We start from the raw sequence: 23,831 nt of genomic DNA, 5'->3' as shown, positions 1-23,831 counted from the left end.
GCTTTCGAACCAGTGGCTTGGATTCAAGCTTGAATCATCTCGCTTTGGTCTCTACAATCGTAAGGTGATGCGACCAATTTGATCAGTGGTTTGTCGCTGTTACTCCACGTTTGAATTTCTCGAATGTGAAAGGGAGCATACTGATATGAGACACTAGGCGCCAGCAGCTTATCAGACTCACCTCAGTAAATCTCAGGCCTCATTTGATTAACACATCGATTATGTTTCACTCCCACGAGATCTTAATAAGAAAATAACTGGCCAGAGAACAACCGTACGTTTGCTTCCTGAAGATTGATAACGACACAGGATCCTTGAGACAGAAGACCGAATAGCTTGCGAGATGAGGAATATGTGTACAGAAGCCCCTTCCTAGTAGATACAAGACTACGTCTTGCCATGCCTGTGCTGCTCGTAGAAGAAAAGGAACAAAGAAAACAAAAGCAGCTGGAGTAAACCAAGTCCCCAAAAGAAACGACTGGGCAAGTTTTTGAGCGAGAGCGCTGCGAGCCTCCAATGCCAGTAAGAAAATTTTCGCGATGGCCACGACTCCGCCGCTCCAAAGAAGCGCAGCCGATGTGCTCATTCGTAAGACGTGCAGGATGGCAACGCAGCCATCTGCAAAGAATCAAAGATGTAGAAGAAACGTGCAAGTAACAAGGGTATATGTCGGGATGAAAGTGGGTGGCCGCTTTCCTTTCGAGAGATTCGGGGACATCAGAATATCGCGTTTGACTGGGCGAGATTGTTCTTGATGTTCTTGGTAGCCAGCCGTCAAGACTTTGAGAGTATTGCCGTTTGACTCGTGGCAGGTGGAGCTACTTCTAGCTGTCCGGCGAATCCACAAGGGGTTATTGGCTCCTTTCGGAGAGCCAAATTAAAGGATTATGTCCAGTGAAGTTTCCGTCATTAGCGGAGACCGATGACACTCTGCCACAATTGTTAGTAGTGCGCCTTTGCGATCAATTCGAGTGACTGAGACTCTTACCATCTCGAGCGTCCACACGCGACGAATCCAGACCTTCAGCTTGCCTGGCACACCCTCGACGTCTTCAAGCTCAACGCCTTCCCACCAGCATCGCCGGGCCGGTTTCCGCCAGAACAAAAGCAGCTTTTGAGCCATGCCAACGGCGTTGCTGTTAGCTGCCGAGTCGCCACGAATGTCAGTACGCAAGCGCGCCAATGCAATCGAGCAGATGACGGCCTTGTTGGGTTCGGCGGCGCGATGGCCCCAAGTATCTGCACGGTCAAAGCCACTACGCAGTGAGGTCAGTCAAGATCACAGAAGACGTCGACAAAATCAGGCTTACCCAGCGGTCAACATCTCGATAAGGTGCTGCTCAGTGGTACCAGGTTCCTCGCTCTTCCGAAGTCCTGAAAATATACCGTCGTGCTTCAGGAGAGCCTTGCCAGCAGCTCGCTTCACCTCGATCATCTCGTTCTGCTCGATGTCTTTGCGTGGCGGAATGCAGTAAAAGTCCAGATCTTCTCGCAGCACAATGATTCCGGCTCGGTCCTGCAGCATGTCACGCGCATTGCCTTGCATGGGTTCGATAGGCATAGTGTTAGGTCCGGAAGGGTCCTGGTTGGCCTCGTCTTGAGACTCATCCTCAGATGACTGAGGAATAGTCTGGGCGACATGTCGAAAGAAGTTGAGCATATAGTGGAGCGATGCGGGGTCATACTGTGAAAGATAAACAATGTCAGATAAGAATACGTCGTTGTTGCACATGATGGTTTCAATTTCGCGAATTGAAACAGATGAGCGTTTTGCTTGGGTGATGGCGGGCTGGCTTACGTCGACTGGATATACATCTCCATCGTGGTAACTGTTCATGTGACCGTCCGGCAGGAGTCCATTGGGGAAAAGCGAGAGGAGAACAAACTCAGGAAGAGTAAGGAGCTCATCACGAGAAAGTGTGAATCGGTCGCCGCTACACGTTGTCAGCCAGGGCCAGTCTGTGATGAAGAGTGGTTAACAAACCGTAGATCAAGCGTGATGTTCTCGTCGGCACCTGTGTTTCCCGTTAGCCTCCCTGCACCCCCCATCTTCGCATTGCTTCCAACATACCTCCAAGCGCAGTGTTGATCGGCGCAGGTCCGCCCTGCTGCACCTGGGTGATGATGCTCCCTGCCGCAGCCATGACGTACGTAAACCCGTCTAGCGGACTCGAACCCTCGGTGTAAGGCGGTGGTGGCTCTCCGTCGTCTAGGTCCTTGCTTGCCTGTCCCTCTTTTGTATCTCTGGGAAGCGCAGCTTTTGTATCCGCAACAACAGAGCTCGCGGCGGCTTCGAGGGCAGCGGGTGTGGTAGGAGCGTCGACTTCGGATTCTTCGAACGGCGGCGCAGGGCCTGAAGGTGGACCAGCAAGAGCGGTGAACGAGTGTGAAGGCTCAGCTTGGGTGACTAGAGCGCGGTATGGGTCCTCAGAAGAAGGCGCCGGAAAGTACCTCGAGGGGAAGTTGTGGGCGGAGAAGGGCGGCGGCGACTCGGTCGCGGAGGACGTTTCGTCCTGGCGCGCTTTGTTTAGAACGTTCTCGAGATTGAAATGCGCGTCTACGTCGATCTTTGGCGGAGGAGCTGGTGTGTGGCTGCGAAGTGAAGGAGTGGTGTGGACGGAGGAGGTGTCTGAATCCACCTTGCCGGTAGTGGGACGGTGGTGCTTGAGGAGCTCAGCTGCTTGAGCGCGTAGCTACACAGTGCGATCGCCTGTGATGTGTGGCACGGTCGGTGGACGCTATTGCCGCATGCGGGTGCAGTCGGTGTTCACAACGCGTGATGTTCGGGACATGGGGTTGGCAGCAGCAGCGACGTCGAGGTGCTCGATCCAGGCGCAAGGTCACCCCAGCCAGCCCAGCCCGTTGCGACACGGGACGAGGGCCGAGCCAGCGCTTAACGAAGGCCCCGTGCTCAAGCTGAAGACCTGGCGGCAGCGACATCGACGCCACATCATTAAACTTGTGCATATCCTTGATACGGCAGCTTTATTCAGACTTGTATAGAGGCACTCTCTACAAAGCATCATCCAATGAGATCAAATGTCAAAATCCTCCCAGCGCTGACTCAAAGCCTGCCTCAACCACGAAACTAATGCACCGCATCTTGTTCAAGTGACGGCACGATCTGCAGCACGCTGGCGATGTTGCATTCTTGCATTGGTTGCAAAGTTTGAGCATTTCACAAATCTCCACGACCAAAATGCAGGTCCCTTGTCGCATGGCTCGAGCCGGTATGCCTGGTACTGTTGCCCGTGATGAGGTTGGTCGCCTCGCGAATATGCTGGACGGCACGCAGGATGTCCTGAAGAGTGACCTTCTCTTCTTTCTTGGCCCATCCTAGCTCGATCGGAAGGCGTTCGTTTTCTGGACTCACTGTCAGCGATGCGTCCAGGGGTAAACCACCAGTGGCGTTCCACACGAACCGAAGAAATATTCGACCAGAGCCCTGTCCGCTGTGCCCTCTGTTGAGTTCCCGAATGCAATGATGGGCGCAGCAAGCTCGCCAAGACTGAACTGTTCCATCGTGCTGGTGAAGGTGTACGTTGGGTTATAAGCCCGAGAGTCGATCTGCCGGGCAAGCTTGGAATTTGCGAGCATCTGTGCAGAGAGGACAGACGATGTCCAAAAGGCTTTGGATGATGCGAAGACTGAGGGATTAAAGAGGTGATTGGAGCCGTAATATGCATCGAGGCGGCTGAGGCTTGCATCGTGTTCGAGGATGTTGTGCCGATTGAGCTGGTCGCTTCAAAGTAGCTTTGTCAGCATTAATCCGACACACAAGATCAACGCTCTATTCCGTACTCACAGTGTGAACCAAGTGGCATTGGGATCTGGATTGGCAGGAAGAGCCATCTCAAACATGGTCTTGGCCAAGGATGTGTCGAAGTTGAGGCCATCTCCTAAAGCCTTGATAACATGATCTTGAGTCAAATTCAGGCCATCGCGGTGGAGGAAGCCGTGGTTTGCCAACGTGTTCATCATAGGACATGGACCTCGTGCTTCGCAAAGTCAGTTTGCTTTGCGGCTCTCCGTGAAATCAATCAGACGCACCATCGCTGTCGAGAGCAGGGTGCCATTCTCCGGGCTGGGCCTGGCTGCTGGCAAATGCGAGACCCAGGCAAACGCTAGCGACCAAGAGAAGATTCGTTGTGTTGGTCATCTTGGAGTGAGATGTAACTGATCGGCTTGTTGGCTGATGAATCGATGTCTGACAATTCGGTGCAGTAGGGTAAAGGACGTACACATTGGCAATTAACGGTGAGTGTGAGAAAGTGTCAAGAGAGAATTGTGCATCCTATAGCTGCGCCATTGCAAGCGTATAGAGTTGAATCTAGTAGAACGATTCATTGTCAAACGCGACGTTGTCGCTATACATCATCTTTCTGCCGTCTTGACCCTTCGACCAATGATACTATGCCGATTACCGTCGCAAGGACGCATATTTAGACTTGGCAATTGCAGACGGCGTTTCGCAAATTTTGCGAGAACGTCGCGTTGCATATTGCAGGTGGGTATAAAGGATGGAGTAGGTTCCGGCCTTCGGGAAAAGCGCGAGGACTTCGGGCTTGCATTCGGGCTTGGGTTTGGCGATGGAAGCCGCTCAATGGTTCAAAATACCTACATGTGCCATTTCTGAATAAGCAACTATCACATGCATTCACCATCGAGCGTTGGACTCTTGTCACAAATTTCAAAGCTCCAGAGAACCCCCGGGAGGGCAGGAGTTCCCATCATGACAACGACGTCAGTATCGCCACAACTACACAGGCAGACCGCGACCTTGATGATCGCAGCGAACCAGTTCTGAGTGTTTGAGTAGCTCGGGTCAAGGAGCGCGACACAATGGATGACTGCCAACGAGTCTTTCCTGAATCACACATGATTGAGTATCAACATCTTGTTATTTAGTCGTCTTTGTCCTGGCGCCATCAGTCGCCTAGCGGCCCTTCAAATCTCGTGCATGCCTGCGACGATACCAGCCCAAAGCCGCACCATCAACAACGTCTTGACCATCAGCAATCATCCAACTTACGTTCCTCTTTCCTTCGCTCCGCAGCCTCACATGCCACTCGTCAGCAGTATCTGTGATGATCCAATTGTATTTCTGCTCCAGAATCCAGCCAAAATCGGATCTGTAGTCGTGGCCGTCTGTCGATGCGTTGCCCACCAGACTGTCCAGCAAGACAGGCGCTTTGTTGTCCTGGAACACGAAGTTGGAATTATTCACGCGCAGGTCTCGGGGAAGAGAGTAGTTCGCTGTGTCGAAGCTGCGAAGTTACGTAAGTGATCTGGTACATTTTGAGAGACGGCTGGATCCAGCTTACAAGGTCACATTGTCCGTATTCGGGTAGGTGAAGTCGCCGGGCGCAAAGCTAGAAATCCATGTAAGCTAACACTCGTAATCAGTGTGGACGCTCCAGTATGACATACAAGGTGCCTGCTGTGCGAATGGAAATGTTTCCATTCTTTGTCTCGTCGAGAAGATTCTGAATAGGCCCACCCACAGAACGCAGCTCAATCTCCGCGCTGATGGTATAGTTCGTCTCAGCAAATTTTCGGAGTGACTCGAGCTGATCGAAGTCGTCCTCGTATGCAGGGTCATACACTGGAACGAACGCAAGCTGAATGCCATTGTTGAAAGCATCTTGGACCCAGGGGAGCGCCTCAAACTCTTCCGGCGTCTGGTACCACACGCTTTGAAGCTTGTAGATGCACCACTCATTGGCAGGCACGCCTGCCCTGTTGGTAAGGTGCTTCAGCGCCCAGTAAGCTGGCTCCACGGCATCTTGATCTTTAAAGTCTAGCTCGAGAACCACATTCATGCCAGAGTCGTGGATACTCTCGATCATCTGCGGGAGACTGGGAACATATTCATCTCGCACTCGGCCTTGCTCGTCGCGGAGATGCAAATGCTCGACGCCGCCGGGACCCGTGAAATTCAAGTCGATCACTTTAGGGTTGTAATCTTGGCCAGTGAAAGGATTGTACGCCGCTTGCCCAGTTTGCTCGCCAATGTCTGTGGTACGCCCAAGCCCGGAGTCGTGGATCATTGGCAGTTGGCCGTCAGCAGATAGGTGGATGTCGGTCTCAATACACTCCAAGCCTGCCTCGGAAGCACGAAAGTATGCGTCGCGAGAGTTCTCAGCAGTGCCATTCCACTTCAGACCGCGGTGAGCGCAAAGTACAGTGAGGTCGTCATGCGGCTCGCGGAAGGCTTGGATAATCTTGCGGACATCGAAGGGCTGTCTGGCAGCAATTGCACAGACAGGCAAAATCACGAAAGCAAACAAGATGGGCACCATGATCTTTTGAGACTCTTAGGAAATCTTGCGAAAGAGTGTCGCTCAAACGAAGATGATGTACCCACGATAAAGACAACAATTTATACTTACCTTCTCCGAGCTCCATTGGGTAGCGGCGAATGTCGAAACCCCGTCAGCCCTTTCATTTAGGCAAAACATTCTGTTGTCAGTGACGTACGATACGAGCCACGTGCATTCTGAAAGCGATGGGAATGGAGGTACAGATGAGTGGAGTAAGTTGTGATGGTGACAAGTTTAAAATTCCAAACCACGTACGGAGAACGCCGGTCCTCAAAGTTTGACAACCTGTCAAACGGAAGAATCCCAAAATTAATAGTTTGAATGGATTGCACGTTCGGCAGCAAAAAGACATCTCTGTCGATGAGACGATGAAGAGCAAAAAGACGTTGGAGGGCAAAAACATACAACAGGCGGGATTCCCAGATGGTCACCCACTCTAGTACTAGTCGCCCGGTTCAGTGCTTATGTATGGCAGAGCGGACGGGATGCCCAGTTTTCACTGACCTGTGGTCGTATGTGTTAGGTGTAATTTACTTCAATATATATAGTGTGAAATATTGGTGAAAACATGGGATTGCTCTCCAACCGATGGAGCACTATCCATTTCGTGCAACCCCTTACACATCGTCCGCAGTTCGCGTGCGTTGCATATTACCCGCCATCTTGGCCAGGCTCGCCTAATTGGAAGCTATTTTGATCTCCGCCTAACCACTACGGCCAATTCGCAGCTATCTCAACGGTGCCGGATCGGAAATCGCTGTACTACAGACTACAATAGCTTGCCTTCGCACGACTTCTGTTGACGAGTAAGTGGCATCGCATAGTAGTATTACCAAAACAAAATAACCACTGATAAGCCGGCGATAGAAATTCTCCATTCGCTATGTCTCAAAACCAAGACTATATCAAAGAGGACCTGGAGAACATGGTCGACGATGGCGATTACGAGATGATCGCGCTTATCGTACTTGACGACATGCCTATCGAGGTAAGACACCTGAATATTTGCCGGGTAGGTCGGTGCTAACTGGGATATGCCAGGCCATCAACAAGCTTCTCCATGACAATGAGGAGCACAGCTACGCTCCGAGGCTGTTACTGGCAGACACGTACGACAACATACCTGATTATGACGGTGACGGCTTGAAGGGAACTCCTCCAAGTGTTGATGCCAGCTGGCGATCTCCGAAGACCGTCCAGGATGCGGTAGATTGGATGCGCAGTATCCCCAAGCCTCCAAAGCCCATCAACAAGACATTCTGCGCCGCTGTGAAGAAAGACCTGTACGAGGAGCGTGGCAAGATCCTCATCTGCAAGTGGGTCGAGGATGCAGAACCGCAAACCATAACCTACTCTGCTGGCATGGTGGGAAGTTTCGTCGTCAACTTCAGTCGCGGGGATTGGGACGAATCTTGGCGTGAGAACAACGGTATACCGCACCCTCCTGAATCCCCGTAGACTGCATCCGAAGTAGTGATGTACATTATTCATCAAAGCCATATCATTTGGGGTTTTGAAGAAGCGAGCACTGCAAGCTTGTAGCCTGTAATCTCGGTTCTGTGTAATCTCTGAACTGTAGCTCAATTACCTCGCGAAACGGAGCAACACGTGATTCCAGAAGCTAGAATCTGGTATTCTGTTCGCACCGCAGCATGTCAAAACTTGGGGTATATGCGATGCCATATCACGTGCATGTGGACTGGAATGATGAGCAGCGCAGGGCCAGGCGAAAGACTAGTCGTCTGACTGGTACTTACCCAAGCTACTTGAACGATCACTGACATCCCAATTGCTACACCGCTATTGAAGTCGCAGATGCGAAACGAAAGTGGCTCTGCCAAACCGATCCTTCGGCAAATCCATCCCTGACAATGCTGCATTTGTTTAAATGACCTTCTATAAATTCTGCTTCCTCGTCTGAAGATCTAAGATGTAATCTTGTTACCAAAATCTGTATTGCATACACCTCTCGACCGTGGAGACCTCCTAAATCGTCCAAACCGATTTTGCATCTTGTCTATATACCACGGAAGACCCATCAACCAAAGACCACGCATCGATCGCGACGTTACGACCAGGACCGGGCCCAATCATGACCATCCAACAACCGCAAATCAGAGCCCAAACACATTATAGTGAGCCCTTCAATGCTTATGTTAGCCTAGGCTTGTTTGTGGTGTCCCTATTACTGGTCGTCGGCATAATCATGGCGGCAATGGTCCCTGGAGGAGATTTAGCAATGGCAATCACCGTTATTCTGCTACTCGTTCTCTGGACATTCGACATGGCGTTTGTTCTCATGACTAGCCCTTCCGTAGGTTGTCCCAAGCGAGAACTCTACCACTTGCAAGGAGCGGCACTTCCGGTATACACCATTCGACCGCTTTTTGGAAGGAAGAAGTGCGAGCGAACGGGCGGTTTGCACTTGTCCAGGTTTCACGGTCATGTGGTGGACCTCAATGCTCCATACGTGCTTTACACTTGCTTTGGGAGAGAGTTCCGAGTGCGATGGGAGCCGGCCTTATGGGTTGTCGACTGGTGATGAAGAACTTGACTTGCTCATCCATGCTTGTGTTTCTTCCAAGGGTTTTCAGCAGACTCCTCGCTAGAAAACATGTCGAGACTTTGGGAGCTCACCTAAGATCTGCAAATGTGGCGGGATCATGGCGAGTTCGGTAAAGAAGCTCGGAGAAAAGCATTCTGGTAACCAAAAGCACGATTCACGGAACCGTAATCGCAGCGCGGAAGGGAAAAGATCATGGTTAATGGCACTTTTTCGGCCTTTTGATTTCATTCCGTTGAGTGGCCTCGCAGCTCTTATCCGACGGGTATATAAAAGTCTCGTGGCATCATATCCATGCCTTGACTTCTTGTTCAAAGCATGCTTCCGTAATTACATCCAAGCACCCAGATCATGATCCATTGCGTACAACTTAGATAGCAGAGTCGTGCTTGGCGAAGGTGCGGGCGAGAGCCTCAAAGGACTCGACGACGTCCTTGAATGTCTGCTTCTGCTCGGGAGCGATCTCGGAGACCTCGTTGGCGGTGGGGTCCTCGTCCTTGTTGGCCCACTGGATCTCGAAGGTGTTGAGCTCGAAGTAGACATTGAGTCCGTAGACGTCCTTGGTCATGTGAGAGGGGAAGCCTCTAAGCTGGTTGACTAGGGTCATGAGCTCGACAACGTCGTCCTTGGGGACATCACCAGCCTTCTCAGAGGACTTGGTGCTGCCCTCATACTGCGACTGGCGGATGGAGGCGGGACGGTTGGGCTCGCCAATGACCTCAATGGTCTGTGTGGGCTTGCCTGGGTATAATGTCAGTCATTGGAACATTAAACAATGGAATATTTGGGAGGCTTACCCTCAAAAGGCTTGTTGAGACGGATGGTGAATTCACCAGAGGGAGGGGGGGCCATGGAGCGAGGCATGTTGATGTTTGTTTTGTGGTTAAGTATTGGTGAGATGAAAGTTTTCGTGAGAGTGAAGATTCGTTAGAAGGTCGTAAGAGATTGTAGTGTAGGTAGCAAAGCGAAAACTGCAAGAGCAATGTCGCGTGCCTGGTAAATGTATGTCTGGGACAAAATGTAGTTTGGTGATGATGTAAACGGCACGTCAGATTCAACACTCCACTTTCTTTGCGGCGTCTCTTCGCAGACAGCAGTCCCGCGCAGACGATGAGAAGATTCCGATCCGATGTGAGAAGAATCTGTGTGCTCAGGTTCTGGACCTCAACTCTGTCTTTCTATGCTGTTCGAAAATGTGTCATGGCCCCTCTATGCGCGCCCGTGCCTGTCTGTCCTCGGCATGGTGGCATGGGTGGAAAAGTCTCGCAGCCCGATGGTGTTCGATGTTTGTCCATGGGCCCCTCAACGACATCATTCACATGCTGGATGTGGACTGTCGTCGTTCATGGTTAACGACGTTGCCCTTTTCCTTCAGTTTGAGGGAGCTGCAGTGAGCCAGGGACAACTTGTGCAAGCAACGTGCACGTGCTTGACGTGGACACGACACGCTATTGCTCTAGCCAGCTACCGTGCTAACTTCAATGTGACATTGCGCGATGACCTCGCGATACTCTCCTCGAGGATTGCATGGATGCAATAGCGCTGAACATGAGACTGACCGATGATGCTGGAAGTGAGGGGTTCGACTGCAGGTCACCGGAGATGTTCCCGCCTCCTCTGACAGCGACTTCCGTCATGTCACCACCAACTTCTGTCAATCCTGCATTCGCTTCTTTGCTGGTGATGACAGGAGGTATCGTCAATCGAAACTAAGACCTTAAACTCCTCAATACATTCTTTTGTTCGGCAATTTCCATCAAGAAGCAACGCGAGTTGCAGCAATGGCATTTCGCTCTTTGGATGTCACTACAGTCCTTGCGCAGAGGCGCAGAGGCCTGTCATGCTCGAAGTGTTCTGACTTTCACCATGTTGAAAGGGTTTTGTTCCTGAGGTAACCCGAGATACATTTAGGTATTGTTAGTTCAAGGTGTCATCTGCCTCTTCAAAACATAAGTCACACCTTCTTCGGTGCGATCTCCTGCCTTCGTCTGCTCCTTCTGAGTTGGATCGGTCACGCCTGGAACTTTGCGCAACCATCTGCGGAACCTACCTACGCCTTCCTCTATTGAGCGGGAATGAGAAAATGTCTCCTTCACGTGGTTTCTGCAACCGATGTCTCTCACCTATCATTTTCACCTGCTGCGTTGCCGAGAAACCATTAAGCCCAGGACCAGTCATAACTGCCATCATTTATCTTTGCTCTCCGCTCCAAACTCATCGTTTCCATCATGCTTTCCCTCATGTTACTGGGCATCTGCATGTACTCGACAGCCAATGCCCTGAACACTGTCCGGATCCCGACCCATCGGAAGCGTATGCCACACGAGTCGACATTGACCCTGCAGCATGAGATGTTACCTAGGAACGAGTGGGTTACTTGGGGCGCCTACTTCGTCAGCCTCCATGTCGGTACGCCACCTCAGCGACTCGAGCTTCTGGTAGACACGGGCAGCAGCGATGTGTGGCTCCCTGATGCCGTTTCGGACAATTGCCGCGGTAACATGTGCGCAGGAGGAAGCTGTAAGATTACCACTATGCAATTGGCATAGGATGTCGCCTGCGAAGGCGGCTCGCTGCCCATTGCGGAGAAAGCTTTATTGACAACTCTCAGTCGACAGGAGCCTGTCACAGACTTTCTCATGGATGGGCTTGAGACAACCGTTCAGCATCAAGTACAACGACGGCAGTAGCGCTCATGGTCTTTACGCCAATGATACTGTTGCCCTTGGTAAAAGCGCCTTGACAGACTTCAATTTCGGCCTGTGTCCTCGGGTTGACATGTCTTTTGGACAGCCCGGCCCACAGTACGGCGTTCTTGGGTTAGGCAGACATGAAGTGCAATCAGGTGTTTGCAAAAAGGATGCGGAATGTAAAAGAGGCGTAATTGTTCCAACGCTCAACGACGCCCTTCTCTCCGCCGGCTACATCGGCTCTCGATCCTACAGCCTTTCAGTCGACGACAATGAGTCTCAGACGGGTCACATCCTGTTCGGTGGTATTGACAGGTCGAAGTTCTCAGGCCAGCTCATCACGCTTTCGACGATGCCTATCCAATCTGGTCCTTGGAAGGGTCAGCGCATCCAACAAGAAGTTCGCTTGACCCGGATAGCCTCGAATGTCGATGGAGAAACTCGCTACCACGAGTGCCCCGAACTTCCCAGCCCCGCAATCATAGACACTGGTGTGTCTGGCATCAAGTTTCCCTACTATGCGGAGCACATCGTGCAAGCGCTTCTGGAAACCATGCCTGTCCTCCGGAAGACTTCCGCGAAGCTGGGAAGAGGCCCGCTCGCGTTTTGCAGCAACGCGAACGCCAACTTCTCGGTCATATTCACGCTCGCAGACTCGTCCGGTCTCACCGGGAGGACCGCATCAATCACCGTGCCGTTTGGTGAGCTTCTGTATCCGCTTTACGAGCTGCACAAGTACAAGGCGGGCAGAAATAACAGCAGGGTGGTGATGCAGGATGGCAAAGCACTCTGCAGGATCAAGTTGTATGCGCAGAACGCTACGCGCAGTGCAGACCTGAGATTCGGCTTAGGCCTCCCTTTCTTCCAGTCGGCATATGTCCACCACAACCTCGACCAGAATACGATCTCCTTCGCGAAACCGGCGTACAACAACAAACCGGCGGACATTGTTGCCGTCGGTCCAGGTCCTGTCCCAAAATTGATTGGCACGGGCTGAGCTAGAAAGAGGCCTGTATCACTTTCAGAGATCATGCTAAAGTGCTGCTTCACCTAAGAGTCCACATTGCTATGCGAAATGTCGCTTGTTACAATTCGTCTTGTCGTTGGGTTTTTCCTTGGTAGATTAGCCTTTCACGCCAAGAATCAAAGCCCATTTCCGACAAAAGCGGTGCCTATTTCTTACACACATGGTCCTAAATACTCAAACAATCACCCTCTTTCATTGCCACAAGACCTCCAAGACTACGACAATGAGCCAGCATTTGGTAGGAACGCATGTACCTCAACCCTAACCCTAAATTCCTGCTCGCTCGCCTCCGACTCCGACCGATGATCATATCGCCCCATCGCCATCGCCAGAATCAGCATGACATCACCGACCCGACATGGATGATCGCGACACGCATGATGTGTTTACATCAACCACTCTAGACAAAACCGTAGGAGACTCTCCTTTTTAATTAGTCGACTCTACACAGCAAAACTCAAACCATCTCAACGAACACGAGCAGATTGATCAACACCCCTCTACCCTAACAAATCAACAACCCCTCCAAAAATGTCCTCCAACGACCAATCCCAAAACCCCTCCCTCGTCTCCGGCCACGCCCAATACGTCAAGGGCGCCGCCGAGGTACGTCCCCATCCCATTCCCTCCCCAAGTCATCCCCTCTTCTAACATATGTCCAGTCCGCCATCGGCGCCGCCACCGGCTCCCCAGCCTGGAACGACTCCGCGGCGACCGACAAGCAATCCGGAATCGACGCGATGAAAGCCGCGAGCCAGAACCGCGACGCGAACAGGGACGGGTACGGCAAAGCGGAGGAAGTCGCCGGCAAGATGGCGGGGTGCGAGGGGATGGAGAGGGAGGGGAAGGAGAGCAAGACTGAGTGAAGAGATGGGTAATGAGATGGCTTGAGATGTGTATGGATAAAGTAGCTGTAGCCCTGCCGGCTTGATTACGTAGAAGTGGAATTTGACGAGGTTACGACCAGATGTTGAAGCGTGCTTAGGATTCGTGAGATCCGTCCAGCGTTACGCTGCCTTTCACGGCAAATACCACGCACACGTGCACACGCACTGCCGCTGCGCAGCCTGCAGCCACGGCGGCAGATCGCGGTTGACCTCGGACGAGATGGCGACTTCCTCCATCGCGCTGTTGCAGCGGCGACATCTTCGCAGCTTGACGCCCTCTCTGAGCGGCAGCTTCGTGAGAGCGTCGAACTTGGACGTCTCGAGCCAGCGGGCGCGCAAGCGCAGCCAGGCCGTGTCCCAGAAGTAGATCTTGCCGATATCCAGGTCCGGGACGAGCTTGGGCAGGGTAGTGGAGACGATGTTCGCAAGAGCTTCGTGGAGCTGGTCCGGGACGTTGCACTCCGTGATCATGGTGAGTTCGAGCTCGGCGCGGGAGCGGTCGGTGGTGTTAGCGGCGGCGTAGGAGGCGAGGATGGCCTTTTCGGTCTCGACGATGAGGCCGTGCAGGCCGTCGAATTTGAAGGGCATGGTCTCGCCGAGGCGGGCGATGTCGAGGAGGTTTTGCTTCTCGGAGAGCGAGCGCGAGGCGGGCACTTTGCTGCCGAGCATTTTGAAGTAGCGCGGGAGGTAGATGGCTGAGTAGCGGAGGAAGGTGCGCGTGAAGCTGCAGAGAAGGAGGTGGAAGGCTGGACTGGTTGTTTCTTTCAAGTACTCTTGGACTGCTTGCGCGGCGGGAACTCCGGTGCTGGTCTTCCGGCTGACTGTGAGCAAGGCCTCTAGGATAAAGACGAACATGTCGACAGACCACTTCACCAGGCCGCGGAGACCATGGAACACCTCCGTGCCTAGACCTGGTATCGATTCTGAACGGCCAATCGTGGTCATGAGAGATACGGTGACATGTTTCAGATTCAACGCAGCCCAGGCAACTTGCGCCGGAAGGTTGGGAGTCCGCGATGGCGGTCTCGTGCCCAAAACGAGTTGTGCGGAGAGCGCGCGTGGTAGGTGATGGTCTTTGAGAACGGTCATTTGCCTCTTGTTGTCATCGAGAGACATGGTATCGAACGTCCTGGGAATCAGTCGCGCCATTTGCTGGAAGAATAGCCGATACAGGTCGGGACTGAGCTCGGTGGGAAGGAGGGATAGTGTCTCTGCCGTAGCTGCACTGTTGGAGGTCAAGACCATGTGTTGTCGGGCGACGGCAACTACCGCGGCTTCGACCAGACCTTTGCCGTCGACGATACCGTTGTTCTCAGTGTTTTGCCAACCATGCCTGAAAAACATTACTTTGGCATCCATTTTACCATCTGGTTGTACGAACGCCATGGCGGCACCGTCATGCGATGTCGCAATGTCTATGTTGTGCAAGCCAGCCAAGTGGTCGAAGCCGACTTGTGGTAGACTTGTGACGAAGGTGGTATCCATGAAGGGCTCAATAATATTGAAAGCACCACGCTCTCGAAATTCAATGCCCCCATCGCTTGCAATGAAAGCCAGAAGAGTACCCAGAGACATCGATTTCAGGGCGAGGATGAGTTTCATGGTTACTTGGTCCGGCTGTCGTTGTAGAAACTTCCTAGGCGGAATGGTAAGAGTTGCATTGGAGTTCTTCCTCAGGTTCCCGAAGCTCTCATGCATGATCGAAGTGGTCTCCTCAAGTTGCCATCTCGAGATGGCTGTGAAAGAGTCGGGCATTTGTTGCGTAGCGTCGGTATGCAGTGCAGCCAGTGTGAATGTCGCGACAATCGTTGGCGGCGAAGGGGGATTCTGATCTGCCGCAAAATCGGGGACCTGCGGCAGAGCCGTCAAAGTTGTGAGGCGGGCCACGTCGGAATGCTGAGCAGATACGTGCTCCAAGCTGGTGAGATGGCTGACGTCCAGTGATGGATTGACTCTAAGCGATGGTTGTCCGTTCGGTCGAGTCTGGTGCGAAACGTTCCAGTCAATATATATGGTCAGGACACGGATACGTCTCGCCTCATCGTGTGCAACGAGCAGTAGTCGGTTGCCGTAGTCGCAGAATGAAGCGTGTGATATCATTTCATCTGAAAGGCCGACGCGGTCCAGTTCTTTCTGAACCGAATACCAGCGCCCACTCTCTTGCTGGTAGAGCATGGTGAGACATCCGTTGCGCGATACGTAGACGAGAGCGCCTTTGCCATCGATGGCGTTGTGGATTCTTGGAGCATTCGGGTCCCGGCCTTTCAGCGGAACTATCCAGGCTCCATTGACCTTATTAGCTGGCCCCACGTGAGGTACCTAGACATATGATCAGTCTGAGAGTGAGCAGGATGACGAACCAGCGCAACAAACCTTGAATTCCACGGGATGAATAGATAGCCAGTGAAGGCCGGCTACACCGTCAATATCACTCCGTCCCGTGCGCTCCAAAGCGAATTCAGTCTGGCTCACGTGCATCCTGCCTAATCCGGTGGGCGCTATGAAAAGATGAACCAAGCCTACATCATCGACGACGGCAAGGTCATGGCCGAGAGGACTGAACTGAACGTGGACAAAGCGCGAGCCCTCCGGCGCCTGCACCGGATACGGTGATTCTGTACTAGGAACCCAGGCGCCAGTCTTGGGGTCCTCGACAAATACGCAGAAAGTGACCTTGAGGCCGTCGGGGGAAATGCGCGCAATACTGCCGGTATTTGACCAGGCGAGCTTCCTACCTTGACCGGTTATTGGGTGCTACGAAAGGGCGATTGGAACATCACTCACGTGCATGCGCCGGAGGTCTGCAGTTCCGCGATGCGTTGTATGAGACCTGGCGGTGGAGGGAGTGATGGTGCTTGAAGAGGGATATTGACGTTGACGCCGAGACTGTCTGCTGCGTCACCGAAGAGGTCGTCCATTGAGTCCATCATGCCCTGGCCCTGGATGTCTGGATCGCCAGCGTCGTCCATGGTGGCGTCGGCTCCAGGGTTGTCCATCGCGGGCGCAGTGGATGATTCTATATTCAGAGGGCGAAGTGTGCAAAGGACGCAGGCAAGCTGTTAGCGCGGTCTTGCTACATCAGGCCGTGGACATGCGAGCATCGAAGAAGCACCGCCGATCTGAGACAGGGGGGCCCACGTCGGCGCACAGTCAAGCACGTGTGAGGCTGGCGGATCGCGTGTTGTGGCTGTGGCACACGGGTATATATGATATTTAGAGGGCGAGTGTTTGGACGATTCGGCAAATGTAATAGCAAGAATAATAATGCAAGCACGTTCTGTGTGCCGCGGCGGCGGTTGGCGACGAGTTGGGCGGCGTGGGCGGGCTGTCAAGCGGCGCGCGCGCATCCCATGCGAGCGTCGCCCAGCCAAGCCTCAGCGCAGCCCGCGGGAGGGCGGGAGAGCGGGAGAGCGGGAGAGCGGGCGCGCGGGATGGCCGAGGTGCATCAGATCAGATCGTTCAGACGCAGCAACAACAAAGGTGCAGCCCGCGTCAACAGCGGCCCGCCCGTCTCCACACGGCACCCGCAGCATCATTCGTCTCTCCGCTCTTTGCTGCGTCTTGCGCGATTCTGCTCTCCGTTCACTACCGCGACAACCACCACCGCCGCCAGACGACTGCGACGCGCCCGTCTCCGCGCGGCTCTCGACCTCCCAAGATTGCGCCCGGGACTGCAAAATCTGAGCGCTCCCCGACCCCGTGAGAGGATGCCATCGTCGCAGTAGACCGCCCTCCTCCCGATTGCGCCCGCGACTGCCTCCTGCTGCACCGCGCCTGCGCATTCCCGCCGCCACCCCACGCCGCTCCGCTCCGCCGTCACCATGGACCTCGACGGCGACAGCTCGCTGCTGTCCAGCGAGCTGTCTTCGCTGTCGACCTCGCGCGAGTCCTCGCCGCTGAGCTCGCTCGGCAGGCGCACCCCGTCACCACCCCCCGGACTTCACCTGTCCACCGCAGTCCGCACAATGTACACCAAACCCGGCAGCGCCCCGCGCGCTGACCCCAACCTGCCTACACCTCCACCCTCTCAGGAAAACTCACAGAGCGGCTCGCCGGCACCGGATGGTGTAGACTCGTCAATGCTTTCCGACAAAGATGGCCCTCCACCCGCTAAGCGACGGCGCGTCGGGCCAAAGGACCGCACGACGCGGTCGCTGGATCTTCGCCATGAGCGCGTCCAAGCCGCCGAGCAATCGCAATTCGACGACATGCTACACGCCCTGCACAAGCGCCAGAAGATTGTCGTCATCGCAGGCGCCGGAATCTCCGTGTCCGCTGGCAGTACGTTTAGTCCAGGCAACCCCTAGCCATCGCGCATGCTAACATTTTGCCAGTCCCCGATTTTCGATCTTCCACCGGTCTATTCAACAGCCTCAAAGCCGAGCACAAGCTCAAGGGCTCAGGCAAGGATCTTTTCGATGCATCAGTCTACAGAGACGCGACTTCTACCTCCTCTTTCCACACCATGGTCAGCTCGATGTCACGCATGACTAAGGGCGCCAAGCCTACGACTTTTCACCACATGCTCGCGACGCTAGCGCAAGAAGGCCGTTTGCTCCGCTTGTATTCACAGAACGTGGACGGAATTGACACATCTTTGGAGCCTCTGAAAACGCGCATTCCGCTGGAAAAGGATGAGAATGGGAAATGGCCAAAGACCGTGCAATTGCACGGCGGTCTGGACAAAATGGTGTGCTCCAAGTGCAGTGAGCTCTCCGATTTCGACGCGGATCTATTCGACGGACCGATCGCGCCAATCTGCGGAAACTGTGAGACAGTGAATGATATTCGAACGAACCACCAAGGGAAGCGCAGTCACGGCGTCGGCCGATTGCGACCCCGAATGGTACTTTACAACGAGCACAACCCAGATGATGAAGCCATTGGCAAGGTGGCTAGCGAGGATATCAGACGGAGACCGGATGCTGTCATTGTTGTTGGGACGACTCTCAAGGTTCCCGGTGTACAGCGAATCGCTCGTGAGATGTGCAACGTGGTCCGCAACCGCAAAGATGGCATGGCTATGTGGATCAACAACGATCCGCCACCTAGTGGCCCTCAATTTTCTGATTGCTGGGACCTGATTGTGCGCGGTCCGGCCGATGCTGTGGCAAATCACGCAGCCATGCGTAGATGGGACGACCCTACAAACGCCGCGGAACTCGACAACATTAGTGACGAGGAAGTCATCCAGCGCGCGAAGAAGAACACCGCATCTGTCGTACTGTCGCAGAAGGACGTGCCAGCACACCTCGACGAGATCCCACTGCCCGAAGGCCACATCAACAACAGCTTCAGACCGCCCACCGTCAGCCCCACAACTCCACGCCACCAGAGAGGCCCAGTGCACAGCCCAGACTTCAGCCCAACCACGAGCCGCCGTGCGTCAGTCATGCCCAGCATCGAAAACGGCAGCGACGGAGAAAACATCACCGTCGCCGAAAGCGGCCTCCTCACACCCTCCAAATCACAGCGAAGCGCAACTCCCAAAATCTCCGCCTTCGACACCCTCCAAAGCAAAGGCAAGGGCAAATCCCAAGCCCAGAAAGGCCCCGGAAGGAAGCCCAAATCCACTGCTCCCAAGAAGCCAACAACCGGCAAAGTCGGCCGCCCCGCCAAACCCAAAGCCACCAAGCAACAACAGCAGCAGCAGAAACCCCTCAAGCCCGCATCAGCCTCCCTCAAAGCCAGCTTCACGAGCAGCAAAGGCGGCGTCGCAGACATGGAATCCAAGACCCTCGCAGCGGAAACCAAACTCGCGCCCCCTCCTTACCCTCTGCCCTCGAAGCTCAGCCAGGTCTCGAGCATCTCATACGACACGTTGCATCCGCTCTCGCCGTCGGATGCGAGGAATAACTTGTCGCCGACGAACCCGAGGAATAGCGTTTCGAAGGCGCAAGGTGCGAAGGGTGTTGAAGCGGAGGAGAGCGCGACGAGGACGATGAGTCTGGCGAGCGTGATGAACTAGACGATCCCGGGTTGATGTTCTGCCCTGTCGCGCGTATCGGACACCGGGCGACGCGAAGGCATTTCTACATTCCGCTGGTCGGCCTTTAGGAAGGCACATGCATTTCTACCGTATCAAAGCGCACGAGTGAGCGTTCTGCGCTGGACAGTGAGTGAGGGATTCACGTGTTGATTCTGGCTTTCATGGAGCCATTAGGGGCGTTTTTGAACCGTGCGGCGCATGAAATGGACAGCGCAATCGAGATTCTCCAACGATGGACGGCGTTATTCGGGACCTTGGGAGGCTTTTTGCTGGTGTTTCGTATTATTCTTTACTGCAGTGCAAGTATCCGTCCTGAGGGGCGGTTAATGCAATGAATATTTCACAATCCCAAGGAGGACTAGATGTTGTGGTTTAATGACAAACTGACCTCAGCGTAGACCTCAGTGAGCCTTATCTGTGATTGTGTGGTGCCACTGCTCTTTCCCGTTGTCCGCAAACCGAGCTCCGCAGGAGTTATGGCCAGATCGTATGTGTGTCCTCAGGTGAAGGGAAAAAAAAAGCAGCGTAGCAAAGTGATCAAGATACACGCTCGTAAGCGCTCTTTCTCCTTCTTTCTCCAAGATATCTACAAACTATGCACTCTTCAAACATTGACGTCTTCTCTCTACCTTTCTCCAGTCGTCGTAAGCGTACCGTCGTAATCATGCAATCGCCACGCCAAAAATCCCCGGCCATCCGGTAAGAATGGAAAATAAAAGCCACCCTTCCCAAGAATCGAACCCAATCCGCCAAAAATCAGAAACGCCTATCCCAATGCAGATGCAAATCGCCCCTCTGTCTCCCTCTCTCACTCTAAGCGTATCTGATCGAAAACGGCACCGACGTGGCAACATCGTAGTCGCTCGCGTCGCTCTCGTCTCCGTAGATATGCAGCGCCCTCGTGACCAACCGGTAAGACCCAGCAGGCGCCAGCGTGCCGTTCGCGAGCAAGCCATTCCAGCTCGAGACCGTCGCGCCGCGCGGGTTGTACGGCGCGGGGAAACCGTAGATGTCGCCCAGCGTAGCGTTGCCGCCGGCACCGACCGGGCGCGCCTCGACGCTCACGAGCGGCGAGCCGAGCGCCAGGCTGATGGCCACGGAGGGGTAGTTGGTGTTCCTGCTGGCGGTGGAGTTGCGGCCCGGGAGGGTGAAGGTGGTGTTGGCGGGGACAGGGTTGAAGTCCGGGTCGGTTGAGGAGGTGAGGTAGGAGCTGCGGGTGTCGAGGACGGTGGCGGCGCGCATGGAGCCGGCGACGCCGAGGTAGGGGAGGGAGAGGGAGGAGCCGTCGGAGCCGTTGAGGGCGATGTAGCCGTTGTAGACTGGGAGGCGGGCTGTGGCGAGGTCCGTGGGCGGGGAGGGGGAGACTTGGACGGTGGACTCGGAGTTGGCGGGGACGGTGACGGAGTCGGAGGAGAAGGAGAGGGAGGCGGCCTGGCTGGTGAACTCGTTGGGGAATTCTTGCGGGTAGATGCTGTTGGGGGCGAGGGTGTAGGCGGTGCCGGCGGGGACGTGGGAGAGGTCGAAGGTGATGGGTTCGCCGCCGAGGTTGCGGATGGTGAATTCGGCGGTCGAGACGAAGTTGTCGGTATCGTTGAAGCTGATGCTGCTGACGCTGAGGAGAGCGTTGGTGTAGGCTGCGTCGTAGGCTTGGATCAGGCCGGCACCTTGTTGGGTGGTGGGAGCGAGGAACTCGGAAGCAGCAACGCCGTTGTGGAAGAGGTTGGGGTTGGCAGTAGCGGCGATGACGCTCTCAAGCATAGCAGGCTCGAATGTGCCTCTGACTTCTGCGACAAGAGCGTAGACAGCAGCTGCCAGAGGGCAGGCCATGGAGGTGCCGGAGAGTACAGCATATCCACCAAGCTCCAGCGGGTAGGTGGAAAGAATCATGCCACCCGGCGCAGAGAATTGAGGGTAGAAGTCGAGTTCGTAAGTGGGGCCCCATGAGGTGAAAGTGCTGAGGAAGCCGCCAGTGGCAGTGTTATCGGTGGTGCTCGGGTACTGAGAGGCAGAATCCGGGTCGACGATGTTCAAGACGACATCAGTGCCGTTGGAGAGAAGGCTGATCCACTGGGCGCCAGTGTCTGCAGTTGTCATACCGACAGCAACGAGGCCATCGACTTCGGCAGTGACTGAGGTGGATCCGGCAGCGTTATTGTAGAACATGACGTACTTTGCACCCTTGGCGACGACATTCTGGACCTTCTGGACAAAAGTGCAAGAGCCGCGCCTGACCAGAACGATGTAGCCAGAAAGGTCTGGGGTGTCATCAGGCAGAGCCGAGCAAGCGTTGGCTGGGTCGCTGGTGTTGTAGTTGACACTCCAGAGAGGCAGCGAGATGTTGCCCCAGTCAGATGGGGTTCCGTCGGTCCAGCCGAAAGTCCCAGTGGAACGGTTGCCGACGTTGTAGCTGGCGTTGAGCAGGATAGCAGGAGCTTGAGTGTTGTCGACGGAGGCGATGGAAGCGACGCCTTTGCCGTTGGCAGCGGTGCTCGCATAGAATTGACCTTGGTCACCAGAGTTACCAGCAGACACTGTGCAAGGCGTGCCAGCCTCGACGATGCGAGAAACAGCAACAGCCCAGGGGTCTTCGGTCCAACCAGATGCGCCACCAATCGATGCGGTGATGATATCTGCACCGTCTTCGTAGGCCTGATTGAAAGCAGCAATGAGAACATCGTTGCCAGCGCTTCCGGAGCAGCCGAAAACACGGTAGGCACCAAGAGTAACATCAGGGGCGGCGCCAGTGAAGCCATAAGGGTTTGTCTGAGCAGCAACAATACCAGCAACGTGTGAACCGTGGCCACCGCAGTCATCGGGATCGTTGTCGGGCACAGGAGGAGTGGCACCACCAGTGTAGTCGTCGCCAACAAGATCAGTTCCAAAGCTGACAAGGCAGCCTTCTCCAAAGCAGCCACCAAGCGCAGGGTGGTCGTAATCGATGCCGGTGTCAACGACAGCGACTCTAATGCCGGCACCTCTCACGCCTCGCGCACGAAGCTGGTCAACTTGGGTCATGACGTGCGGCGAAAAGGTGTCGTTGTCAGATGATTGACGAGTGTAGAGAGACGAGGTTTCTGGCGTTGGCGTTTGGCTGTTGCCAGTCCAGACGACTTTATCGTCGGGAATGGGATACTCGCGGACAGGCCACATCTGCTTGATCTCAGGCATGGCAGCGATTTGCTTCGCGGTCTCCTCCTCCGCCTTCAGGTCTTCCAACCTGAATGAGACACCCTTGAACAGGTTGTATGACAAGTCCATACGGTGCTCATATTTTTGACCTGACTCGTCCAGCTTGTTGTAAAGAATGGCCGGTGCCTAACATTTTGTCAGTACTGAGGCTGTCATGACAGAACAGGGCATCACAAGAACATACATGGTCTTCAGCAAGCTCAACAATATATGCACCAGGAACTCTGGGGGCCTCCTCGACAACAGCAGATTGCACCGCCGGCGAGAGCACCGCCGCAGCAAGCGACAAGAATTTAAGAGCGCCACCCATGATGGCGACAACAACAACGAACGAACGAAACGATGGAAGCTCGACAGAAGAGACGCTACGAGCCTGTACAGACCTTCTACAAACACGACGTCAACCACCGGCCATATATATACCTTTTAGCTCGGAGGCGCGCGGGACTCCCAGCACGTCTTCAGCGCTCGTGCTGGGTGTCTTTCCTCGCGCCAACCTGGCCGCTCGCCTCCAAGACACGCCGGGAGCCGCGCAGTCCCCCACCCATTGGCGGCGATCGCAATACAATCATGCTGGCGAGAGCACGGCGGACACGCTACTTTGGACCGCAGCATTGCGCGCAGTATGGAGCGTCGATAGTCGTCGCGGTGGTGTGCAGTAGTGCCAGGACGAAAGAAGAAGGCCGTGAAGGATCGACCGGGGTGGAGCGGCGGGCGCGGGAGGATCAACGGTGCTGAGTGGCTGTTCGCGCTCCGGCCCGCCCAGACAAGGCAGGTGGAAGACGCTGCCAAGACGTGAGCTCGCCGATAACAGAGTCCTCGCCTGTAGTTCGCTATCGCTTGCAGGCGGATGACTTGCTGTGATAGGAGGAGTCCGGGCATTGCAGAATACACTACTGCTGCTGCGGGTCTCTAGTGGGCGGCCTCGAAGGCCATCATTTCCAGGAACACCAATCACCGAGTACTGGCTTTGTCTTAAACTCGCGCAGGATCATAAGGTCCACGGCCCTATGTACTCTACTTTCCAGCTACTCGAGCCTACTGCCAGGGCTGAGGCACTTGGTGCCGCTCCTGAAGGCTGCCCTCAATTGTCATGCGTCAGGTACCTAGCAGGCTCATCTCAGGAGACCAGGAATCAGCACTCGTCGGGAAGGCCGATACGT

The 23,831-nt window shown here is 54.5% G+C and overlaps 10 protein-coding genes across 10 annotated transcripts; 4 read left to right on the top strand and 6 right to left on the bottom strand.

The window, feature by feature from the left end:
* Positions 1-186: 186 nt before the first annotated feature.
* Positions 187-2,859, bottom strand: WHR41_04164 (uncharacterized protein). Its single transcript, XM_069372770.1, has 6 exons — positions 2,072-2,859; positions 1,985-2,015; positions 1,799-1,934; positions 1,311-1,684; positions 989-1,256; positions 187-930 (listed from the first exon to the last, which is right to left on the bottom strand). Exons 1-6 carry the CDS (start codon positions 2,142-2,144, stop codon positions 910-912), a joined length of 903 nt encoding a protein of 300 aa, XP_069230143.1. The 5' UTR covers positions 2,145-2,859; the 3' UTR covers positions 187-909.
* A 319-nt stretch (positions 2,860-3,178) lies between these two features.
* WHR41_04163 (uncharacterized protein) lies at positions 3,179-4,159 on the bottom strand (the record flags this gene model as incomplete). The annotated part of the gene is made up of 4 exons (XM_069372769.1): positions 3,179-3,363; positions 3,423-3,742; positions 3,806-3,998; positions 4,051-4,159. The coding sequence occupies 4 exons, from the start codon at positions 4,157-4,159 to the stop codon at positions 3,179-3,181; spliced, it is 807 nt and encodes a 268-aa protein (XP_069230141.1).
* A 702-nt stretch (positions 4,160-4,861) lies between these two features.
* WHR41_04162 (uncharacterized protein) lies at positions 4,862-6,302 on the bottom strand (the record flags this gene model as incomplete). The annotated part of the gene is made up of 3 exons (XM_069372768.1): positions 4,862-5,267; positions 5,325-5,372; positions 5,431-6,302. 3 exons carry the CDS (start codon positions 6,300-6,302, stop codon positions 4,937-4,939), a joined length of 1,251 nt encoding a protein of 416 aa, XP_069229962.1. The 3' UTR covers positions 4,862-4,936.
* An 809-nt stretch (positions 6,303-7,111) lies between these two features.
* WHR41_04161 (uncharacterized protein) lies at positions 7,112-7,844 on the top strand. Its single transcript, XM_069372767.1, has 3 exons — positions 7,112-7,129; positions 7,181-7,311; positions 7,365-7,844. The coding sequence occupies exons 2-3, from the start codon at positions 7,207-7,209 to the stop codon at positions 7,779-7,781; spliced, it is 522 nt and encodes a 173-aa protein (XP_069230139.1). The 5' UTR covers positions 7,112-7,129; positions 7,181-7,206; the 3' UTR covers positions 7,782-7,844.
* Positions 7,845-9,079: 1,235 nt separating this feature from the next.
* On the bottom strand, positions 9,080-9,953 carry WHR41_04160 (uncharacterized protein). The gene is made up of 2 exons (XM_069372766.1): positions 9,684-9,953; positions 9,080-9,627 (listed from the first exon to the last, which is right to left on the bottom strand). The coding sequence occupies exons 1-2, from the start codon at positions 9,748-9,750 to the stop codon at positions 9,257-9,259; spliced, it is 438 nt and encodes a 145-aa protein (XP_069230140.1). The 5' UTR covers positions 9,751-9,953; the 3' UTR covers positions 9,080-9,256.
* A 1,161-nt stretch (positions 9,954-11,114) lies between these two features.
* WHR41_04159 (uncharacterized protein) lies at positions 11,115-12,573 on the top strand (the record flags this gene model as incomplete). The annotated part of the gene is made up of 2 exons (XM_069372765.1): positions 11,115-11,406; positions 11,498-12,573. 2 exons carry the CDS (start codon positions 11,115-11,117, stop codon positions 12,571-12,573), a joined length of 1,368 nt encoding a protein of 455 aa, XP_069230011.1.
* A 194-nt stretch (positions 12,574-12,767) lies between these two features.
* Positions 12,768-13,571, top strand: WHR41_04158 (uncharacterized protein). The gene is made up of 2 exons (XM_069372764.1): positions 12,768-13,209; positions 13,266-13,571. Exons 1-2 carry the CDS (start codon positions 13,135-13,137, stop codon positions 13,467-13,469), a joined length of 279 nt encoding a protein of 92 aa, XP_069230010.1. The 5' UTR covers positions 12,768-13,134; the 3' UTR covers positions 13,470-13,571.
* med16 (Mediator of RNA polymerase II transcription subunit 16) lies at positions 13,463-16,822 on the bottom strand. Its single transcript, XM_069372763.1, has 3 exons — positions 16,275-16,822; positions 15,864-16,221; positions 13,463-15,809 (listed from the first exon to the last, which is right to left on the bottom strand). The coding sequence occupies exons 1-3, from the start codon at positions 16,484-16,486 to the stop codon at positions 13,623-13,625; spliced, it is 2,757 nt and encodes a 918-aa protein (XP_069230175.1). The 5' UTR covers positions 16,487-16,822; the 3' UTR covers positions 13,463-13,622.
* A 247-nt stretch (positions 16,823-17,069) lies between these two features.
* Positions 17,070-19,899, top strand: WHR41_04156 (uncharacterized protein). The gene is made up of 2 exons (XM_069372762.1): positions 17,070-17,771; positions 17,825-19,899. Exons 1-2 carry the CDS (start codon positions 17,312-17,314, stop codon positions 19,456-19,458), a joined length of 2,094 nt encoding a protein of 697 aa, XP_069230174.1. The 5' UTR covers positions 17,070-17,311; the 3' UTR covers positions 19,459-19,899.
* A 393-nt stretch (positions 19,900-20,292) lies between these two features.
* WHR41_04155 (uncharacterized protein) lies at positions 20,293-23,118 on the bottom strand (the record flags this gene model as incomplete). Its single annotated transcript, XM_069372761.1, has 2 exons — positions 22,853-23,118; positions 20,293-22,794 (listed from the first exon to the last, which is right to left on the bottom strand). Exons 1-2 carry the CDS (start codon positions 22,976-22,978, stop codon positions 20,293-20,295), a joined length of 2,628 nt encoding a protein of 875 aa, XP_069230173.1. The 5' UTR covers positions 22,979-23,118.
* Between the last annotated feature and the right edge of the window lie 713 nt (positions 23,119-23,831).

The sequence above is a fragment of the Cladosporium halotolerans genome (assembly GCF_011745625.1).
Source record: "Cladosporium halotolerans strain TM138-S3 chromosome Unknown Sca12, whole genome shotgun sequence".
NCBI classification, from domain to species: Eukaryota; Fungi; Ascomycota; class Dothideomycetes; order Cladosporiales; family Cladosporiaceae; genus Cladosporium; species Cladosporium halotolerans.
The sequence above is the reverse complement of the archived record's forward strand: the minus strand, read 5'-3'. Positions and strand labels throughout refer to the sequence as shown.

Coding starts and splice junctions, on each gene's coding strand:
- WHR41_04160 (XM_069372766.1), bottom strand. CDS start 9,750: ATGCCTCGCTCCATGGCCCCCCCTCCCTCTGGTGAATTCACCATCCGT. Junction 9,628..9,683: donor TCTCAACAAGCCTTTTGAGG/GTAAGCCTCCCA, acceptor CATTATACCCAG/GCAAGCCCACACAGACCATT.
- WHR41_04161 (XM_069372767.1), top strand. CDS start 7,207: ATGTCTCAAAACCAAGACTATATCAAAGAGGACCTGGAGAACATGGTC. Junction 7,312..7,364: donor TTGACGACATGCCTATCGAG/GTAAGACACCTG, acceptor GGGATATGCCAG/GCCATCAACAAGCTTCTCCA.
- WHR41_04158 (XM_069372764.1), top strand. CDS start 13,135: ATGTCCTCCAACGACCAATCCCAAAACCCCTCCCTCGTCTCCGGCCAC. Junction 13,210..13,265: donor ACGTCAAGGGCGCCGCCGAG/GTACGTCCCCAT, acceptor ACATATGTCCAG/TCCGCCATCGGCGCCGCCAC.
- WHR41_04164 (XM_069372770.1), bottom strand. CDS start 2,144: ATGGCTGCGGCAGGGAGCATCATCACCCAGGTGCAGCAGGGCGGACCT. Junction 2,016..2,071: donor GATCAACACTGCGCTTGGAG/GTATGTTGGAAG, acceptor CGGGAAACACAG/GTGCCGACGAGAACATCACG. Junction 1,257..1,310: donor ATCGAGATGTTGACCGCTGG/GTAAGCCTGATT, acceptor CTCACTGCGTAG/TGGCTTTGACCGTGCAGATA.
- WHR41_04156 (XM_069372762.1), top strand. CDS start 17,312: ATGGACCTCGACGGCGACAGCTCGCTGCTGTCCAGCGAGCTGTCTTCG. Junction 17,772..17,824: donor AATCTCCGTGTCCGCTGGCA/GTACGTTTAGTC, acceptor ACATTTTGCCAG/TCCCCGATTTTCGATCTTCC.
- med16 (XM_069372763.1), bottom strand. CDS start 16,486: ATGGACAACCCTGGAGCCGACGCCACCATGGACGACGCTGGCGATCCA. Junction 16,222..16,274: donor CAGACCTCCGGCGCATGCAC/GTGAGTGATGTT, acceptor CGGTCAAGGTAG/GAAGCTCGCCTGGTCAAATA. Junction 15,810..15,863: donor TTCATCCCGTGGAATTCAAG/GTTTGTTGCGCT, acceptor TCATATGTCTAG/GTACCTCACGTGGGGCCAGC.